At 33.9% G+C, this 16,660-nt stretch overlaps 2 protein-coding genes and 1 pseudogene across 4 annotated transcripts; 1 reads left to right on the top strand and 2 right to left on the bottom strand.

The window, feature by feature from the left end:
- Positions 1-102: 102 nt before the first annotated feature.
- On the bottom strand, positions 103-2,520 carry LOC106347826 (serine carboxypeptidase-like 7). Of its 3 annotated transcripts, none has more exons than XM_013787431.3 (11): positions 2,316-2,520; positions 2,084-2,229; positions 1,931-2,007; positions 1,715-1,837; positions 1,363-1,605; positions 1,138-1,296; positions 998-1,069; positions 812-951; positions 618-731; positions 491-536; positions 103-401 (listed from the first exon to the last, which is right to left on the bottom strand). In XM_013787431.3, the coding sequence occupies exons 1-11, from the start codon at positions 2,453-2,455 to the stop codon at positions 321-323; spliced, it is 1,341 nt and encodes a 446-aa protein (XP_013642885.2). In that variant the 5' UTR covers positions 2,456-2,520; the 3' UTR covers positions 103-320. The 3 variants fall into 3 exon arrangements, with proteins under 3 accessions (XP_013642885.2, XP_013642887.2, XP_013642886.2); XM_013787433.3 differs by having other exon boundaries at positions 103-394; positions 476-536; positions 812-930; XM_013787432.3 differs by having other exon boundaries at positions 812-930; positions 2,316-2,519.
- Positions 2,521-4,382: 1,862 nt separating this feature from the next.
- Positions 4,383-7,827, bottom strand: LOC106350373 (annotated as a pseudogene).
- A 5,495-nt stretch (positions 7,828-13,322) lies between these two features.
- LOC106350372 lies at positions 13,323-14,733 on the top strand. Its single transcript, XM_013790267.1, has 3 exons — positions 13,323-13,479; positions 13,529-13,958; positions 14,019-14,733. The coding sequence occupies exons 1-3, from the start codon at positions 13,323-13,325 to the stop codon at positions 14,731-14,733; spliced, it is 1,302 nt and encodes a 433-aa protein (XP_013645721.1).
- The last annotated feature ends 1,927 nt before the right edge of the window (positions 14,734-16,660 follow it).

Genomic DNA, 16,660 nt, shown 5'->3' with positions numbered 1-16,660 from the left:
TAAAAGTTTAACTTGAAGAGTAAAGTTTTCTTATGGAGAAGGCGTGATGATCATATACAAATGCTTTGATAAATAATGTTGGACGAATTATGAGTAATTTAATGAAAAAACCAACATTAAAGCATTCCATTTATTTTTTTTAATTTGTGTGAAAAATGTTAAAATGACACTTTAGTAAGATTTTGCATTAATAATTGGGAATTATGTAATTTATGTATGTTATACCAAAAGTGGAGTTTTGGGCCAATGTTTCATTGTCCATGAATCATGATCTAACTATATCCCAATGACCGGTCCTGGACTTTGACTTGGACTTGTTGCTAAAGAGGTTGGCCACTGATCCACCTTTGGAACATGATATAACTCTCTTTTGGTTTATACTCTGGAGTGTGTCCTCCTCCCTATAATCAAACCCAGCACAGTTCAGTTAAGAAAACATAAGCGAAAACAGCTATCAAAATGCTTGAGTGGAAACAAAGAAAAGACTTGCTTTGATTGTGGCAAATGTCATTTGATTGGCATAAGTCCTCGTGTATCTGCCAAAACAGAGCAAATCCGATGAGCTCATTCGACTAATGAAATTAACAGGAGAATGAACAAAAAGGAAGGTAATATACCCAGCGATTTGATCGCCTATCATCCAAGGTCTCCAGTCATCAGTGACAGAATAGTTAAGCGATCTAATCCAAGCTTGAGTTCCAAGGGAAGGCACATACATGTCATGATCACCACTGTTCACCCAATAAAACATAAGTTTAGAAGGAAAAAAAAAGCCTTTGATTTTATAGCAAGAGGCTAAAACTCTGCTCACCTGAAGATGAGAGAAGGATAGCCATTGATGCTGTTATTCATATGGTATGGTACACTGCTTTTGATGTCATTAGTGTAAGGCATATCCCAGTCACAACGTACCCATTTCCCTTTACTCTCCTGCAACCATAGTTTCTCGTCCTTACCAAGAGATTGTGAATCTTAATCTTTTTGTCATATCTATTACCTTATTAATGTGAAGAGCCCTGCGCACACTCTCATCATTGGCCCAGTAGGTAGTTAACACGTACCGATAATCCTGTAAATGCAAACTCGTAAAAACATTATCTAACAGTTAACAGAGTGTACGTAAGATGGATCACGTACATAGCAATCGGGAGATGGGTCATCTTCGCACAATGGCGTCGTGACAAGTGAGTAGTTTATTCTATCAGTGCACTTATGATATTCTTCAACGAGTTTCAAGCATTCCTTGTTACTTGGATCAACAGTTTCATACTCTCCTTTGCAGATTCTCTTCATCGACTGCTTACAAAACAAGAGTTTTCAGCTACTTTTGCTATCTACTTTCAGACAACAGTAGTTTCATACCTCGTAAAGTTCATCAGAGATCAGTGCCATTCCATGAGTAAACGGAATGCGATGGTTATAATCAAACTCAATATCGGTTACAGGGTTTCCGAGCACGTAGCCCTGAAGGTTTATTGGAGGTTTGCAGCATAAATAGTTTCCTTTTGAGATTTCTTGAACGAGTGCGGGAAGAACCATACCGGAATAAGAATCTCCACCTGCATAAAAAGGGTTGGACAAAAACTCTTGACGCTTGTTTAGCCACTGCACAACAACAACAACCACACAAAATAAAAGGCTCGTAAATGTGTGTATATATGCACAAAGAAGAGATGCTTCAAGAGATGACCAATTAAATCTTTTTTTTTTAAACCTTTTGAAGAAACTCGTGGATCAGCTTGACTTCTCCTGAATCACTTGGTTTGCTAGCAAGTTGAGTTCTTGAGTAGGAGAAGCCAGTTCCAACAGGCTGATCCAAATATATTATACTTGATATCTGATGCACAACTTGAAAAAAAAAAAGATGAGCATAAACAATTGGGAGTTTTTATTTGTCATATTTGAATAATGTACAAACACTTTGTGATACCTTAGTCCATGAATATGTAGTAGCGATCAAGGAAGGAAGAGTCCCATTGTAAACCTCAAATTTCACAGTCACAGGCCCTGTTCTTTTGGTAATCTTGCTTCAGAAACAAAGCAGAGACATAGCATAACAATGAGTTAAAGTGAGTCAAATTACCGTTCTCGTAAAGAAGACCGGAGATTGAAGAGCAACCAGGTCCTCCACTTAACCAGAGAAGAAGAGGGTCTTCTTCTGGATTCCTTTCAGATTTGATGAAGTAGTAGAACAACTGCACTTGCTCTTCCTCACCAACACCAATATACCTTTCAATAAAAAGTCATAGATACTCTCAACTCCAAACTCAGAACAAACCCCGTTTAGTATGGTAAGAGTTTTTCAGCAAACAAACCCGGTTTCGAACTCAAAAGGAAGAGGACCTTCAAAACCAGGAAGATACTTGATGATAGAGGTAGAATCAACAGCATTGCCAGACAAGATAATAAGAAGAAAAAGAAGCTGCAGGACAGAGGAAACGTTGGCGTTAGCCATTGGAGTTATGATAAACCGGCACAAGACCAACGATTAAATTAAATTTGTAATAGTAGAAAACACACACACACAAAAGGTGTACCGTAATTCACTTGTCTCCATCTTTGAATTTTTTGACTACTTATCCGAATCTGTCGCGTATTTAAAATATAAAAAAAAGAAAAATTAATGAAAAAGCATATTAATATCAATCAAGTGGCAACCAACCAAACCGTGTGACGATTTGCCTTTTAGACCACAAGGTCCACAACATACATTACTAAAAAAACAGGAACAGATACAAAAGTAAAACCAGATTAGGTTCATTCCAGTATAAGAAGACAGTACCCAAGTTTCAATTTGCCTACACTGCCATCAAGTACTACTACTAACCCAATTCCACGATTACATAATCGCTTGTATAGTCGTTCGTTTAATTTATCATCATTCCCTTTCCAATGTTTCCGTTCCTTCTCTTCTTTCTTTTTGATAAAACGTTAAATATTATATCAAATTTTCAATTTTGTGACAGACATTACAATAAGAACTAGGAACAAAATGCAAATTAATATTTAAATATAAAGAATTCAGAATCTAACTTTAAAAATATAAACATTATTTAAACATATGTTGCCATACCCTAACAAATGGATAAACGTGATTTACAATTTATATGTTTTTCGATATATTTAATAATATTCAATTTTTAAAAATTGTAATTATTTATATTTACATTATTTAAAATTTATTTTTCACCGAAATAAAATTTTAAATTTTATAATTATTTATAAGATTCAATCTGTAAACAAAATTGATAAAAAAAATATTCAGAAGAAATTCTCAAAAATGTCTGCTCATAAAATTTCTCAAAAAGTTTACTCAAAATATTTATTCATGAAATCTGTTCAGAAGATTTAATATTTCGGGTAAAATTCTTTAAATTATAATCTTGAAAATATTTTAGTGGTTTTTTTGTTTTAACGATCTGGATATAATTTCAATATTCCTTTATGTAATATTTTCATTTAATTAAAGATATGGTATATGCTTGAATTGAAATTGAAGTTTTAGGTTATTTTAGGCAAAAAAAATTATTATTGTTTGGTATTAAAATATTTTTTTATTCTTTTAATAATGGTTGTATTTATATTTTGTGGTCGCTTGCTTGATTTTGTTTGAAGTCTTCCATGATTTTTTATTTGTATGTGAATAAAATTAACCTATGAATTGTCTATTATTCTAATTTTCTGTTTTAAATTGTTTTCCACCTCTTTATAATTTTGTTAATTGTAAATTTTATTATATTATTCTTAAAAGTTATAAAATAAATACAGTACTTTTGTGTGTTCATGTGTATGTGGTATTTTTACATAGAAATTAAAAATATCTTACGAATATATTTGATATTCTTAAACTTGAGCTTTATGAGAAAAATGATGAATAATTTATATCCCAATAATACTAAAATTTAGTAGAATTACAAAATCAATGTTATCTATTTTTAATAACAAAAGATTTTGAATTTAATTTAAAAAATCATTATTAAACTAATAACATTGGATTTTACTACGATTTTAAAAATCTATAAAAATAACAATATAATCTCAAAAGAAATTTTTTTGGAATTCATCTACCAATAACCTCTAACTTTTAAAATTATTAAATTCCATACAGATTCTGGTTCCAGTGACTTCCCCCAAGTTTCAATTGAAAGTAAAGATTTCTTAATAACATACACATGCGGTAATATAATAATAATATTATTGAACTGATCTTGAAATTTTGAGGATCATAGATAATTAAATAAAAAGTAATAGAATTTATTTAATAATTTAGAACTATATAGTTTATGCTTATTACTTTTAGACATTTGAGGTCCTATACCAATATTTCATCTGATTATGTATAGGACCAAGCTATATGCCCATGGCTGGACTTGGACTTTTTGCTAAAGAGGTTGGCCACTGATACACCTTTGGAACATGATATAACACTCCTCTGGTTTTTACTCTGTAGTGTGCCCTCCTCCCTACAAGCAAACCCAACACGGGTCAGTAAATTAAGAAACATAAAGCGAACGCGCCGCAAAATGTGAGTGGAAACAAATAAAGGACTAACTTTGATAGTCGCAAATGTCATCCTATTGGCATACGTTCTCGTGTATCTGCCAAAACATAGCGAATCTTATATATGAGCTCATGCGACAAGTCGTATGATGAAATTAACAAGAGACTGAACAAAAGAAGAAGGCAATATACCCTGCGATTTGATCGCCTATCATCCAAGGTTCCAGTCATCAGTGACAGAATAGTTAAGAGATCTAATCCAAGCTTGAGTTCCAAGGAAAGGCACAAGCATATCGTGATCACCACTGTTCATTCAACAAAACCTAAGTTTACAAAAATCCTTGAATTTTCTGGCAAGAGGCTAAACTCTGACCTGAAGATGAGGGAAGGATAGCCACTAATGCTGTTATTTACGTGGTATGGTACACTGCTTTTGATGTCATTGTTGTAAGATATTTCAATGTTACAAAGTACCCATTTCCCTTTACTCTCCTGCAATCATAGTTCCTCGTCATTACCAAAATATCGTGAATCTTAACTCTTTTGTCATATCTAATACCTTATTAATGCGAAGAGCCTTACGCACGCTCTCATCGTTGGCCCAGTAGGTATTTAACACGTACCTATAATCCTGCAAATGCAAACTTCTAAATACTTACATCTGACAGTTAACAGAGGGTAAGATGGATTACTTACATAACAATCGGGAGGTGTGTCTTCATCTTCGCACAATGGCGCTATGACAAGTTTGTAGTTTATTCCATCAGTGCACTTATGATATTCTTCAACGATTTTGAAGCATTCCTTGTTACTTGGATCAATAGTTCTATATTCTCCTTTGCAGATTGTCTTCATCGACTGCTTACAAAACAAGAGTTTTGAACTACCTTGTTATCTACTTTCAAGTTTCAAATAACAGTAGGTATTGTTGATATATGTGTAGATATATTTGGAGCCAACAACCAAGTCTAATGAAGTTAAGTTCTGTCGTTCATCATTTATTCTACTGACCAGAATTAACTTTAAGTCCTTTGTTGGACAACAAAAAGATATTATATTATCCAAACTTGAGCTGGTTTGGACAATCAGATCGGAATAGAACAACCAATAAAACATAAATCTATATAATGAGATCTCGCAGTTCTAGTTAAAGAGTCAGAAATTCTATTTTGCACGCGGGATATATGAAATCTTGAAAGCCAAGAAGCGTAATTGAAGATACTTTATCTCATCCAATTATGTCGTGAAATTTGGCCATGCAAAAGGCTTTTTCATCATTGCAATCAGATCCTTGCAGTCCGTCCCAAATTTTTGACATGTCGAATGTTGAATCATACTTTCCATTGCCCATTGCGGTGCTTCTAATTCTGTATGCCAAGCATCCTCTCGCGGTCTTAAGTTACACGTCCCAATTAGTTAAATTTTCCCCAAACTGTCCTTCCAAAGTCCAAACTCATCCACATCCACTGAGCTGTAGAGGTCCATGTGCCATCCACCATACATATGTTACTCAAGTTCAAGGCTTGTGTTTCCTCATTATGATGTTCTTGTGGAGATAAAGGCACCATATTATTTGCAGTAAACCAAGCTTGGCATTCGTCATCCGCATATCTGACTAGTTTCATGAGATCCATGTCTATGCCCCTAAATAACTTATCATTTTGAGCCTTCAAGATATACCATGTCTATGCCTCTAAAAGGATTCTACGCAAACACATCAAATATGAGTCGCATCTTTGAAGTCAAGAATGCGTTGACTGCTCTCCAACAAGGGGATAATTTATTCTCCAAAACATTTTTGCGAGTTCAAAGCTCTTTAGGCAGAACGGGAGATTCTTCGTCCTCCACTCACATATCCAATGATTTTATATGAAATGCGTGAAAAAAGACAAAGTTTTTGGCCTTCTTTCTTCTCTCAACAACTTATTCAATGGCTTGATTCATCACATCTTACGATCTAACAAACTTCCAAGTTTGGATGAGGTATGTATGCATATTCAAAAAGATAAGGTTCTATTTCTTTGTTTGGCCTTAAAAGTGAGTTATCTTTTGCCAACAAAAAGATCTATGAAAGAGTACGTGTGAGCATTGCAAAAAGAAAGATCATACTAAGGACAAATGTTGGATTTTTAATCTACATCTAAATCCGCCACCAAGGGGGGGGGGGGAGATGGTTTAAAGGCTATGTCTGCTTCTGCTGTTGAAGATGTTCTGGTGAGGAAATCTGATTTTGAATATCTCATCAAAAGCATTGCCTCTCTAAAAGAATCTGATAAAGCCTTAGATACTCTTAGATTTCACAAACCAATTATTATTGATTCTAGTGCATCCCATCGTATGATTATTGATGCAAGTCTAATTGATAACTTTAAACTTGCTTCAGAAAATGTTGTTATGCTAATGGTCGTAATGTGCCTGTTAATTGTATTGGAAATTTGAAATTGTTTAACAAAGATTCTAAAACCTTTTATATGCTTGAAGCTATTTCAAAAGTGTTGTATGTTTTAAAAGAAAATAAATATTTTGATTGCGTGGCTATTTTCAGTGCTACTGATATTTGTTTTCAGGATATTAAAACAGAACAAAATAATTGGAGAAGGATCAACAAAGAATGGCTTTTATGTTCTTGAAGATCTTGAATTTTTCATTAAACATGTTTTTAATTTCTAGTATTTCATTTGAGAATAACACGTATGAGTTTGCATCCTAGAAAAGCATTGCATATCAGTTTTTTCTAGATTCTTCTATTATTTATGAAATAAAAAATGTAAATAACACAATATACTAACAAAATATATGTTCTAAACAATATATTAAAGTTGCATAAAAGGAAGAATTAAATTGTTATGTTTTGAAATCTTTTTATATATACATATATCATTTTACAAACATCCACGGATCAAATTCTAGTTCTTATTTATGTATTCAACAACTGTATTATTCTTTTATAAATATGTAAATCCATGTACAAATCAGATTAAGTGAACTTACATATTCTTTATGTTTTATATTATTTTTATTCTATATATTTTCTATTTCTTAGGCATATTTTTACACGTATGTGGTGCTCATACCTCGTAAAGTTCACCAGAGATCAGTGCCATCCCATGATCATAAGGAATACGATGGTTCTCATCAAATTCAATATCGGTTACCGGGTTTCCAAGCACATAGCCCTGTATTTTTGGCAATGTACCAAAGAAGAGAAGGTAACTATTATTTTTAAAAGGACTTTTAACTTTAGAACCCCTCAACTAATTTGTTTTGGGTAAAAACTTCAAAACTAAGTATTTAATGAATTAAACCCTACCAGGTCATAATTACCATTACTACCGATAAATCTTTAGTTCAAGGGTTTCTACATTAAATAAACACTAAGTAGTAATCCGCGCCGTGCGCAGAGTGAAATAATTGATTAGAATATTTAGTTTACGTTGTAATAAAAGATTTGTCTTATAGCTTTTCAAGGGATGGACATTTAGATATCCGTTCGGATTCGGTTGATTTCGGTTGATCTATTCGCATTTCAGAATTTTAGAGTTAAAAATTTAAATATGATTCGGATATTTACAAATTTTGGTTTGAATATGGTTTGGATTTGGTTCGAATTATTGTAGGTTCGGTTCGGGTTCGAGTTCGGGTATCCATTTTAATTATGTAATAATTTTTAACAAAAATCCAAATATATTTAATCCTAAAAATTTGAAAATAAAATAATATAAAACATAAAATTTTGAATAATGAAAAAATAAAAAAAAATTGAATAATGTAAGACTAAATACTTAAATTTACATAAAAAATAGTTCAGTTTAAATATTTAAATGGAGAAAAATATATATTTTCAGTATTTTGAACATGTTTTATTATTTTAGACATTTTCATATTATTGAATATCTAATAGATAAAATTTAAAATAATTAATTCTTTAAGTATATAATTGTGTTTTAGATATTTTCGGTATCCAAAATATTTCATTTGAGTTCGGATTCGGGTTTGGTTATCCGGATATTAAACTTTTAGATCCGTTTTAGTACTTAACCAGTTTTAGTTTGTGTTTAGCTTACTTTCAAATCAAGTTCCGTTCGGTTTTTTCGGATCCAAATATTTTACCCAAGCTTACTTTCTTCTACCAATATAAAGAAAATAAATAAATGTAAAACAAATATGCTGAGTTTATTTTACGTACATAATTATATGACTATATTTTAAGAATATCAATAAAAATGGTTGGGCATCGTGTCAATATTGTTGGGCATGTTCCAAAATTGACGTAGTCTATAACCAATAACCTGTACTTTCGTATAAAATATTTTTGGTAAATATAATAAAAACATGATACAATCGAGTGAAATGGGCTAGAGTTGCGTCGAAAATAATTTGATCTCTTCACACGGTACATGAATTCTGTTTTTCAATCGATTTCAAGATTTTTTTTTCTTATAATCTTTTCTGATTTTTTTTTAACAATCTGATTATGTTTCTATTTCTTAGTTTGGTATGAAAACTCTGTAAAGAAAAATAATATTTGACTAAACTAAAGATCTAACTATGTGTGTGGCATTTTTTACCTCAATTTCATTAATTCATAACCAATCATCATTATTTGTTGCTTTCGTATGCATAAACTTCAACCATGACCAAGTTAGACAAGATACCAAAAATTGTAATTTCTAAAAACATTTTCATTCCGGCATTTTAGTTGACGTGAATCTTAATGATTTTGTAATTTGTTTCTTTCAACAATGCTATTATTCAGTACTTTCCCGGAGATAATTTCAATTCGCTAATACAAAGTTTAAAATGCGGAAACTAAAAATGAGATGATTAAAAAAATGTGTGTGAACACATTAAATTATCTACGATAGATTTAAAAAATTTAGTGTGTGAACACATTAATTGCTAAATGACTGAGACTGACACGTAAGCATTTTGAAGTTGAAATGATTGTGAAGCTGACACGTATCAATGTGTGTGTGAATACATTTATTACAAATGCTTCTCTTTTAATATATAAGAGATAGTTGAGGGGTTTTACCATTAAAAATCCAAAAAATCAAAAATTCAAATTGTATAATATTATCTAAACATTAGTAACTTAAATTTTCAAAATTAGCACTTTTAAATTTTTTGGTAAATATATGAGTTTGATGTGTTTTTAACCTTAACAATATATATGTATAAATTAAAAATGTAAAAACCCAGAAAATATAATAAAAATTATCTAAAGATTTATTATTACATTTATTAGATAAGATATAACTTTTATTATATTTTTCTTGTTTTTTACATTTTTTAACTTTTTCGTTAAATACTTAGTTTGGGGGTCTTTAGATAATTTTTTATTATATTTTCTAGGTTTTTACATTTTTAATTTATACATATATATTGTTGATGTTAAAAACACATCAAATTCATATATTTACAAAAAAAAAGTGCTAGTTTTGAAAATTTAAGTTACTAATTTTTAGATAATATTATACAATTTGAATTTTTTTGATTTTTTGATTTTTAAAGGTAAAATCCCTCAACTATGTTTACGTAATGTAGAAACCCGTAAACTAAAGATTTACCGGTAATAATGGTAATTATGACCTGTTAGGGTTTAATTCATTAAATAAAGTTATTTTGCGGTTTTTTCGTTAAATACTTAGTTAGGGGGATATTATCCATAATGAAGGTAAATGCCTCTCACCAATCCGGTTTTTTGCCTTAAGTAAGTCATGTGTGTAGGTAGTTGCTTTGTTTCATTTTCTAGAGTATGTTTTTTTGTAAATGATATCCCAAATAAGTTATTTGTAAGGCTCTCCGTTGCAACCCTGTTATATTATACATACCATGTTCTATACTTCTTTTTAACACAAAACAAAACATATCTTGATGTTCATCACATGATCCATATTTGAATGTTGGATAATCTCTATAAGAGAAAACTCTTCCTTTCTTAATATATCAACAACCTTATAGACATAATCCATATTTGAATATTGGATAATCATTTTGGATTGTCTGGTGATTCGGTTCCAGCTTCATAAATTCTCGAAGGAAATCTCAAAGATTGCAAAATTCATTGTAATCTAACTGCAAAAGGAAATAAAACAAAATTTATCAACTAAATTACTTTATATACGATGATGTTAACTTTTAATCATGTTCTAAATATACCTTATCCAAACATAATGTTCATGTATTTTGATAACAGTCTTGCAGAAAATATAATATAACACAAGACAAGACTTCTCAAGTCCACATTTTTTATAGACATATAAGATGAACTCTTGTTAAAATACTTCTTTAAAAAACCTTGTAAATTGTTGAGTTGTATTATCAACAATATCCTGAAACTCATATTTATAAGAGGTTATAATTCCTTAAAATGCAGTGTTCACTATAAAAATATATATCTTTTAGCCAGAACTATTTAAATGACAAGTCTAAATCAACATTGTTTTATTTTTGAATAACAGAAGAAAGAAATCCTAAAATTACTTGAAACCCAAATTTATAAAGGGTTACAATTTTTCGAAAACTCAATGTTCACTATCGAAACAATTTCCCTTAGATCTACTTGTTCTAGACCAACATTCTATGATTTTTTTAATAACAGAAAGAACAAAACCAAAAAATTACTTGGATCTAACAAAAAAGTACACAAATTAGAAACATATCGGCTGTGAATCGTGGAGAGGAGCAGACATATTTGAGGTTTTGAATCGGGATTCTCTGTAGTCTCTTGTCGCCGGCTACGTGAGTGAGAGAAGATGTTTTTTTCTCGTCGCCGAATTATTTTTACAGAGAAGACGACGATGGTTGGGAAGAATACATTAGGGTTAGTTTAGTCTCTTACATATTAATGAATGTGGTATTTATGAAAATGTCCCAATTTTTTATTTAATTTATTTTTATTTAATTTTGTTGTCAGCTATTTTTTTAATTTATTTAGTGAAAAACTGATACCACCTCATTGAATGGTAAGTCAAATTGGGGGAAATGGCTCTCCTGCCCCTCCATGTGATGGCCAAATCTCCTATGGATCTGCATAATCCCCTATGCCCATGATTCATTAAACGAACGCGAATTGATGAATTTGCCTTTAGTTAAAAAAATCGAGAATTTGAAAGGAAACCGGTCACAATGGGGCACCGTCAAAATGCTAACCGAACAGGTATAGTTGTGGTTAGGGTTCCTTGTGAAACCGGTCTGGTTTTGGGTGGTTTTGTAACAAAAAAAAACGAAATTAATTGGACAATTAATCAGGAAAGCCATAGCTCCGAATCCGCCCTCAGCTCCATCCCCCCTCCCGCAGCTCATTCTCGTTTTCCCAAAGATTGTGGAGCGACGCCATCTGTCGCCATAGACCAGTCCTTTCCCGACGTCTAGCATTCCGTCGAAGCCGGTAAGTTGTGGTCTCCGCCTCGAGCTTTCATCGTAATTGAATTGTGATTCAATTTAGGAGTAATGCACAACGGCCTTGTTTAGTGTCTGGGTCAATCAGTATAGTAAAGTGGTACAAAATGCATTTCAGTGGTTGAATGGGAGTGTATTGTCTATAGGGGCGTAGATCGGTTCGCACCCGATACGTAATTCAATTTGTTGTTGATTGAACTGTGGATAACTTGGGAGAACTCTGAACAACTGATAGAACTGTAGTTAACTTGGAATAACTCGGAACAACTGGTAGAACTGTAGATAACTCTAATAAGTTTGATGAATTTGTTCATTTTTTTGGGCAGGATACAATGAGAAATCATGTCAGCATACATTTTAAATTAAAAGACCGTATGTTTAGTATAACTCTGAAGACATCAGTGGAGGATACGACTTTGTCAATGATAGAAGAGAGGATGTATAAGAAGCTTGGGTTGGATGAAAGCAAGAAAAAACTGGAATTGAGCTACATGCCGCTGGTGGTAGGATGTGAGACACCTTTAAATATTGTTGATGATGAGGATCTTTTTGTTTACCTAACGGGCATGGATAAAGACAACCGAAGAAGTCTTTTGGTTGTGGAGAGTAGTGGAAGATTGGGACAAATATTGAAACGAATGGAATCAATAGTGGAACCGGGACCTGTAGATAAACTCTCGTGGGTGGGTAAAAGTTCGGGTGCTAAGAACTACGAAGAGTTGCAGGCATTGGAGGATGAAATTGGAGCTAAAGCCATAACTTTGTACGTAGAAGATAAGCAGAGAAATAACGAGGCGATAGAGGGTGGGAATAATGATGCGACTGCGGAGACGGATGCCACTGGGGAGACGGATACCGCTATGGAGACTGATACCGCTATGGAGACGAATACTGCTATGGAGATGGATACTGCTATGGAGACTGATAACGCTGCGGACACTAACACTGCTGCGGAGACAGATACCGCTGTTCCAACAGCTGATAAGTTTGTTGAACAGCCACCAGCCATAAATTCGACTAAGTATATAGAGGAATGGGGTGATGGTTTGAGTCTGTGTAAGCATGACGAATTTCCAAGTAAGAGCGTAATTCAGGAGATCGTCGATAGAGCTACCTATAGTGAATGCTATCATTATCTCACCAAAAAGTCTGATCGTAGATGATTGGTGATTGGATGTTCGCAAGCTAGCTGTAAATGGGGATTACGAGCTGCAAAGATTCCTCAGACAGACATTTTTTTGATTAGGAGCTACAGGAGTAAGCATACATGCTCTCGGACTAGTCAAAGTGACAGCAACGATAAGCAAAAAGGGTCAGCAGAACTAGTGTGATCCTTTTTGAATGAGGAATTCCCGGAAGGCTTGGAAACTCCTAGTCCAAAGGTTATTAAGGGTCTTGTTAAGTTCAAACTTGGGGTAATGATATCAAACTCGACAGCCTTGCCTGGAAAGAATCTGACGGTTTGTGATCAACATGGTAATCCAGGAGATAGCTACAATATGATGTATAGCTATTTGTACATGTTAAAGCAAGTGAATCCGGGAACAACCACCGATGTGAAATTGGATGAGGCAGGTAAATTCAAATACATCTTCATAGCCTTGGGAGCTTGCATATATTGCAGTCATGAGGAAAGTGATAGTGGTGGATACGACATGGCTGAAGAACAGATATGGCGGTGTTCAAGTTTTTGCCAAAGCTCAAGATCCAAATCGCCACCATTATCCACTAGCGTTGGCAGTACTAGATGGAGAGAATCATGCTACCCAGACTTGGTTTTTCGAGATGCTTAAGAGAGCTATACCAGACTCTGCTGAACGGGTTTTCATGACTGACAGAAATCAAAGCCTGATCTTTGTAGTAGCAAACGTGTATCCACAGGCTCACCATGGCCATTGTGTATGGCATTTGAAGGAAAATGTGAAAGGGCATGCTTGTAACGTCAACAAAGATGTAGTCGGGCATAAATTTATGGAATTGGGCAGATATTACACCATGGATGACTTCGACTCTGCCTACAAATCGTTTAAGAGAAGATATCCTTCGGCTTGGAAGTATGTGGAGGAGCATACTCAAAAAGACAAATAGGCAAGAGTTTTTTTTTCACGTGACAGGTACAACTTGGACACAAGCAACAGTGTGGAATCAATGAACAACGTGTTTAGAGAGGCAAGGAGGTGGGCCTTAAGACCAATGTTAGATTGTATCATCAACACATTCTCTGATTGGTTTAATCAACATCGCAAGGATGTTGTTTCTGGATCAGTCGAGACGAAGCTGGTGCCTCTGGTTGAGAACCACTTGCACGATCTATGGCCTGTTGCAAGAACGCTACCTGTGCGGGAGCTTAATAGCTATGAACTTGAGTACGAGGTCACCGACAGTGATGGGAGTATGTTTTTGGCGAACTTGGTTGCGAAAACTTGTACTTGCAAGGTGTGGGATTATGAAAAGATTCCTTGTCTGCACGGTCTGGATGCGTACATATATTACACTAAGTGCGGTGATGAGGGCGTTGGCACGCGACGTGATGTCCATATTCACTATCACGAGCTCTGCTCAAAATACTATTGGACGGAACTGTGGGCATTGGCGTATTCCAGGACACTTTATGTCGTGTCCGACAAGTCTTCATGGAATGTACCAGATGACATAAAAGAGCTGAACATCATACCTCCGAATCGCATTACCTGGAAGGAAAGGAGAAGAGTTAAAAGACATCCATCTTGTGGAGAACGACGTAAAAGGACACGGAACAAGAGGCAGCCAAGGCAAAACTATGGTTTCAATTGGTTGTTATTTGGAAATAGTGCTAGCCCCCCTACTTGAATTTACCTCTATCATGTGCGTTGTTTTTCTGTTGTATGAATCGGGTTGTTTTCTTTTCTGCGTAAAACTTGGTTATCTGCTTGGTAAAACTTGGTTATTTGCTTTGTAAAACTGGGTAAAACTTGGTTATCTGCTTGGTAAAACACTACTTTATTTTTTTGTTTGACATTAGTGTTATCTATATTGAAATCCGTCTCCCCTAGTTTTACATTTGATTCGTCGACTATAACTTATAATTAAACCCAACGGTGTAAACGTTTTTTGAAAATTCGTTAAAACTCGAAACATATCCATTACAACACCTTCACCTTCATGTCTCACTTTGTTAATGAAGAACATGTTATAATTTATAAAATAAAATTTCCAATTAAAGTTATAACCAAAATATTAATACACAATACAAGCTGTCTAACATTTTAAAGTATTAATATCGAAAGTAAAACTGGAATACGAAATCAAAAAGATTAGTAACACTACATATGTTAGAAACCACCAAAAATAGAGCTATGAACAAATTTCGTAACACTAGTATAATATGTGTAATTAAGACCAAATTTTTGGAGGGAAATAAATTTTTGTTTGGCACCTAAAATATTAAATATTTTCAATCAAATCATCGTAATCTCTCTCTTCTTATCTCAACCACAGATATCTCTCTCCACTCTCTCTCGCTCCCCTCTCTCTCTCCTCTCTTCCAATTATCTCACAAACATCTCCCAACTCTCTCAACATGACGCACCCACACGAGGAGTACAGCCACATGAAGGAGTTGAAGAAATACAACAACATGCTACGGTGCATTGCCGACGCTCATTACGGGATCCCGACTAGATGTCCTTGTGGGGGAAGAATCGTCGACGAGGTTTCTCCGGGTAAGAAATTTGCCGGCGACTTTTATACTCTGCCGGGAAGGAAATACTTCACCTGTGACAACTTTGAGGTACTTTTCAGATATTAGGGTTTTGATTTGAATCATGTGATGATTGTGTTAGGTTTCATATGTATGAATTGAGTTCTATTTGCAGGATGATGGACTCCACTTTCGTCAACCTTGGGTCTTTGCGATATAGGACGAGGTTGAGGGCTTACTGACGCGTGTTGATGAAATGACTGCAGAGATCGCTGAGCTCAAGGATCAACTCAAGCATGTTTGAATCTTAAAGTAATGTTGTTGTTGATGTCTCATTTCGGTTCCAGTTTGCTGTTGTTCAACCATGGGTTTCATGGTCTGGTCTTTCATGTTGTGGTTGTTTAAGACTTGTAATACTTCTAAGTCTCGTTCTACAATTAAGCTATGTTAATTTTTGTATGTTCATGTGTATTTGATGTTAGAAGTTTTCAGGCTCCTAAGACAAATGTTGTAGTATAGTGAATGTCGAACCAGTTCTGAGGGATATCAAAGCAATGAGAATGCAAGTACTCACTTAATCTAAGTGCAACCGATAATTTAAGAGGTTTCTAAACTAATGATTAATGATAAATGAAATGACTTTCTTTACTAAGGGAAAAGAGAACTCATGGGCATAGGGATTAGACCTTGGGTGATCAAGTTTCAAACTAAGGATGGCAAACGATCAATCAAACTATCAACCTTAAGCTTAGACACAATCCTAAACAAACTCTATATCTAGATGGATGCTCATTTACTAACATATCTCAAACATCAAATGTCTTTGGTTGAATAATATGAAAGCAATCATTACTAACAGGTCTATTGGCTATCTTAACACCTTTAACAACAAATGTCTTTGGTAAAGTATGTTAAAAGCTTAGGAGAGTTGTCTCAGACATTTCATCAAACACCTTGTGGGTGGGAAATGTCTAAAGATCAACTTTTGAGTGACCAACTCATAAGATGCATTATGAATACTCTACTAGCAAGGAACAAGAATGATATACACTAAAACATCATAGAACTAACCTAATC

The sequence above is a fragment of the Brassica napus genome, chromosome C4 (assembly GCF_020379485.1).
Source record: "Brassica napus cultivar Da-Ae chromosome C4, Da-Ae, whole genome shotgun sequence".
In the NCBI taxonomy this organism is placed as follows: domain Eukaryota; kingdom Viridiplantae; phylum Streptophyta; class Magnoliopsida; order Brassicales; family Brassicaceae; genus Brassica; species Brassica napus.
This window is presented reverse-complemented; position numbering and strand designations above follow the sequence as displayed.

Excerpts from the sequence above, each read along its gene's own strand:
- LOC106347826 (XM_013787433.3), bottom strand. The coding sequence starts at position 2,455 with ATGGCTAACGCCAACGTTTCCTCTGTCCTGCAGCTTCTTTTTCTTCTT. Across the intron at positions 1,297-1,362 it reads TCTCTGATGAACTTTACGAG|TCGATGAAGAGAATCTGCAA; the intron begins GTATGAAACTAC and ends TTTTGTAAGCAG. Across the intron at positions 537-617 it reads ATAGGCGATCAAATCGCTGG|ATACACGAGGACTTATGCCA; the intron begins GTATATTACCTT and ends CTGTTTTGGCAG.
- LOC106350372 (XM_013790267.1), top strand. The coding sequence starts at position 13,323 with ATGATATCAAACTCGACAGCCTTGCCTGGAAAGAATCTGACGGTTTGT. Across the intron at positions 13,480-13,528 it reads TGTGAAATTGGATGAGGCAG|TCATGAGGAAAGTGATAGTG; the intron begins GTAAATTCAAAT and ends CATATATTGCAG. Across the intron at positions 13,959-14,018 it reads AGATATCCTTCGGCTTGGAA|GTACAACTTGGACACAAGCA; the intron begins GTATGTGGAGGA and ends TTCACGTGACAG.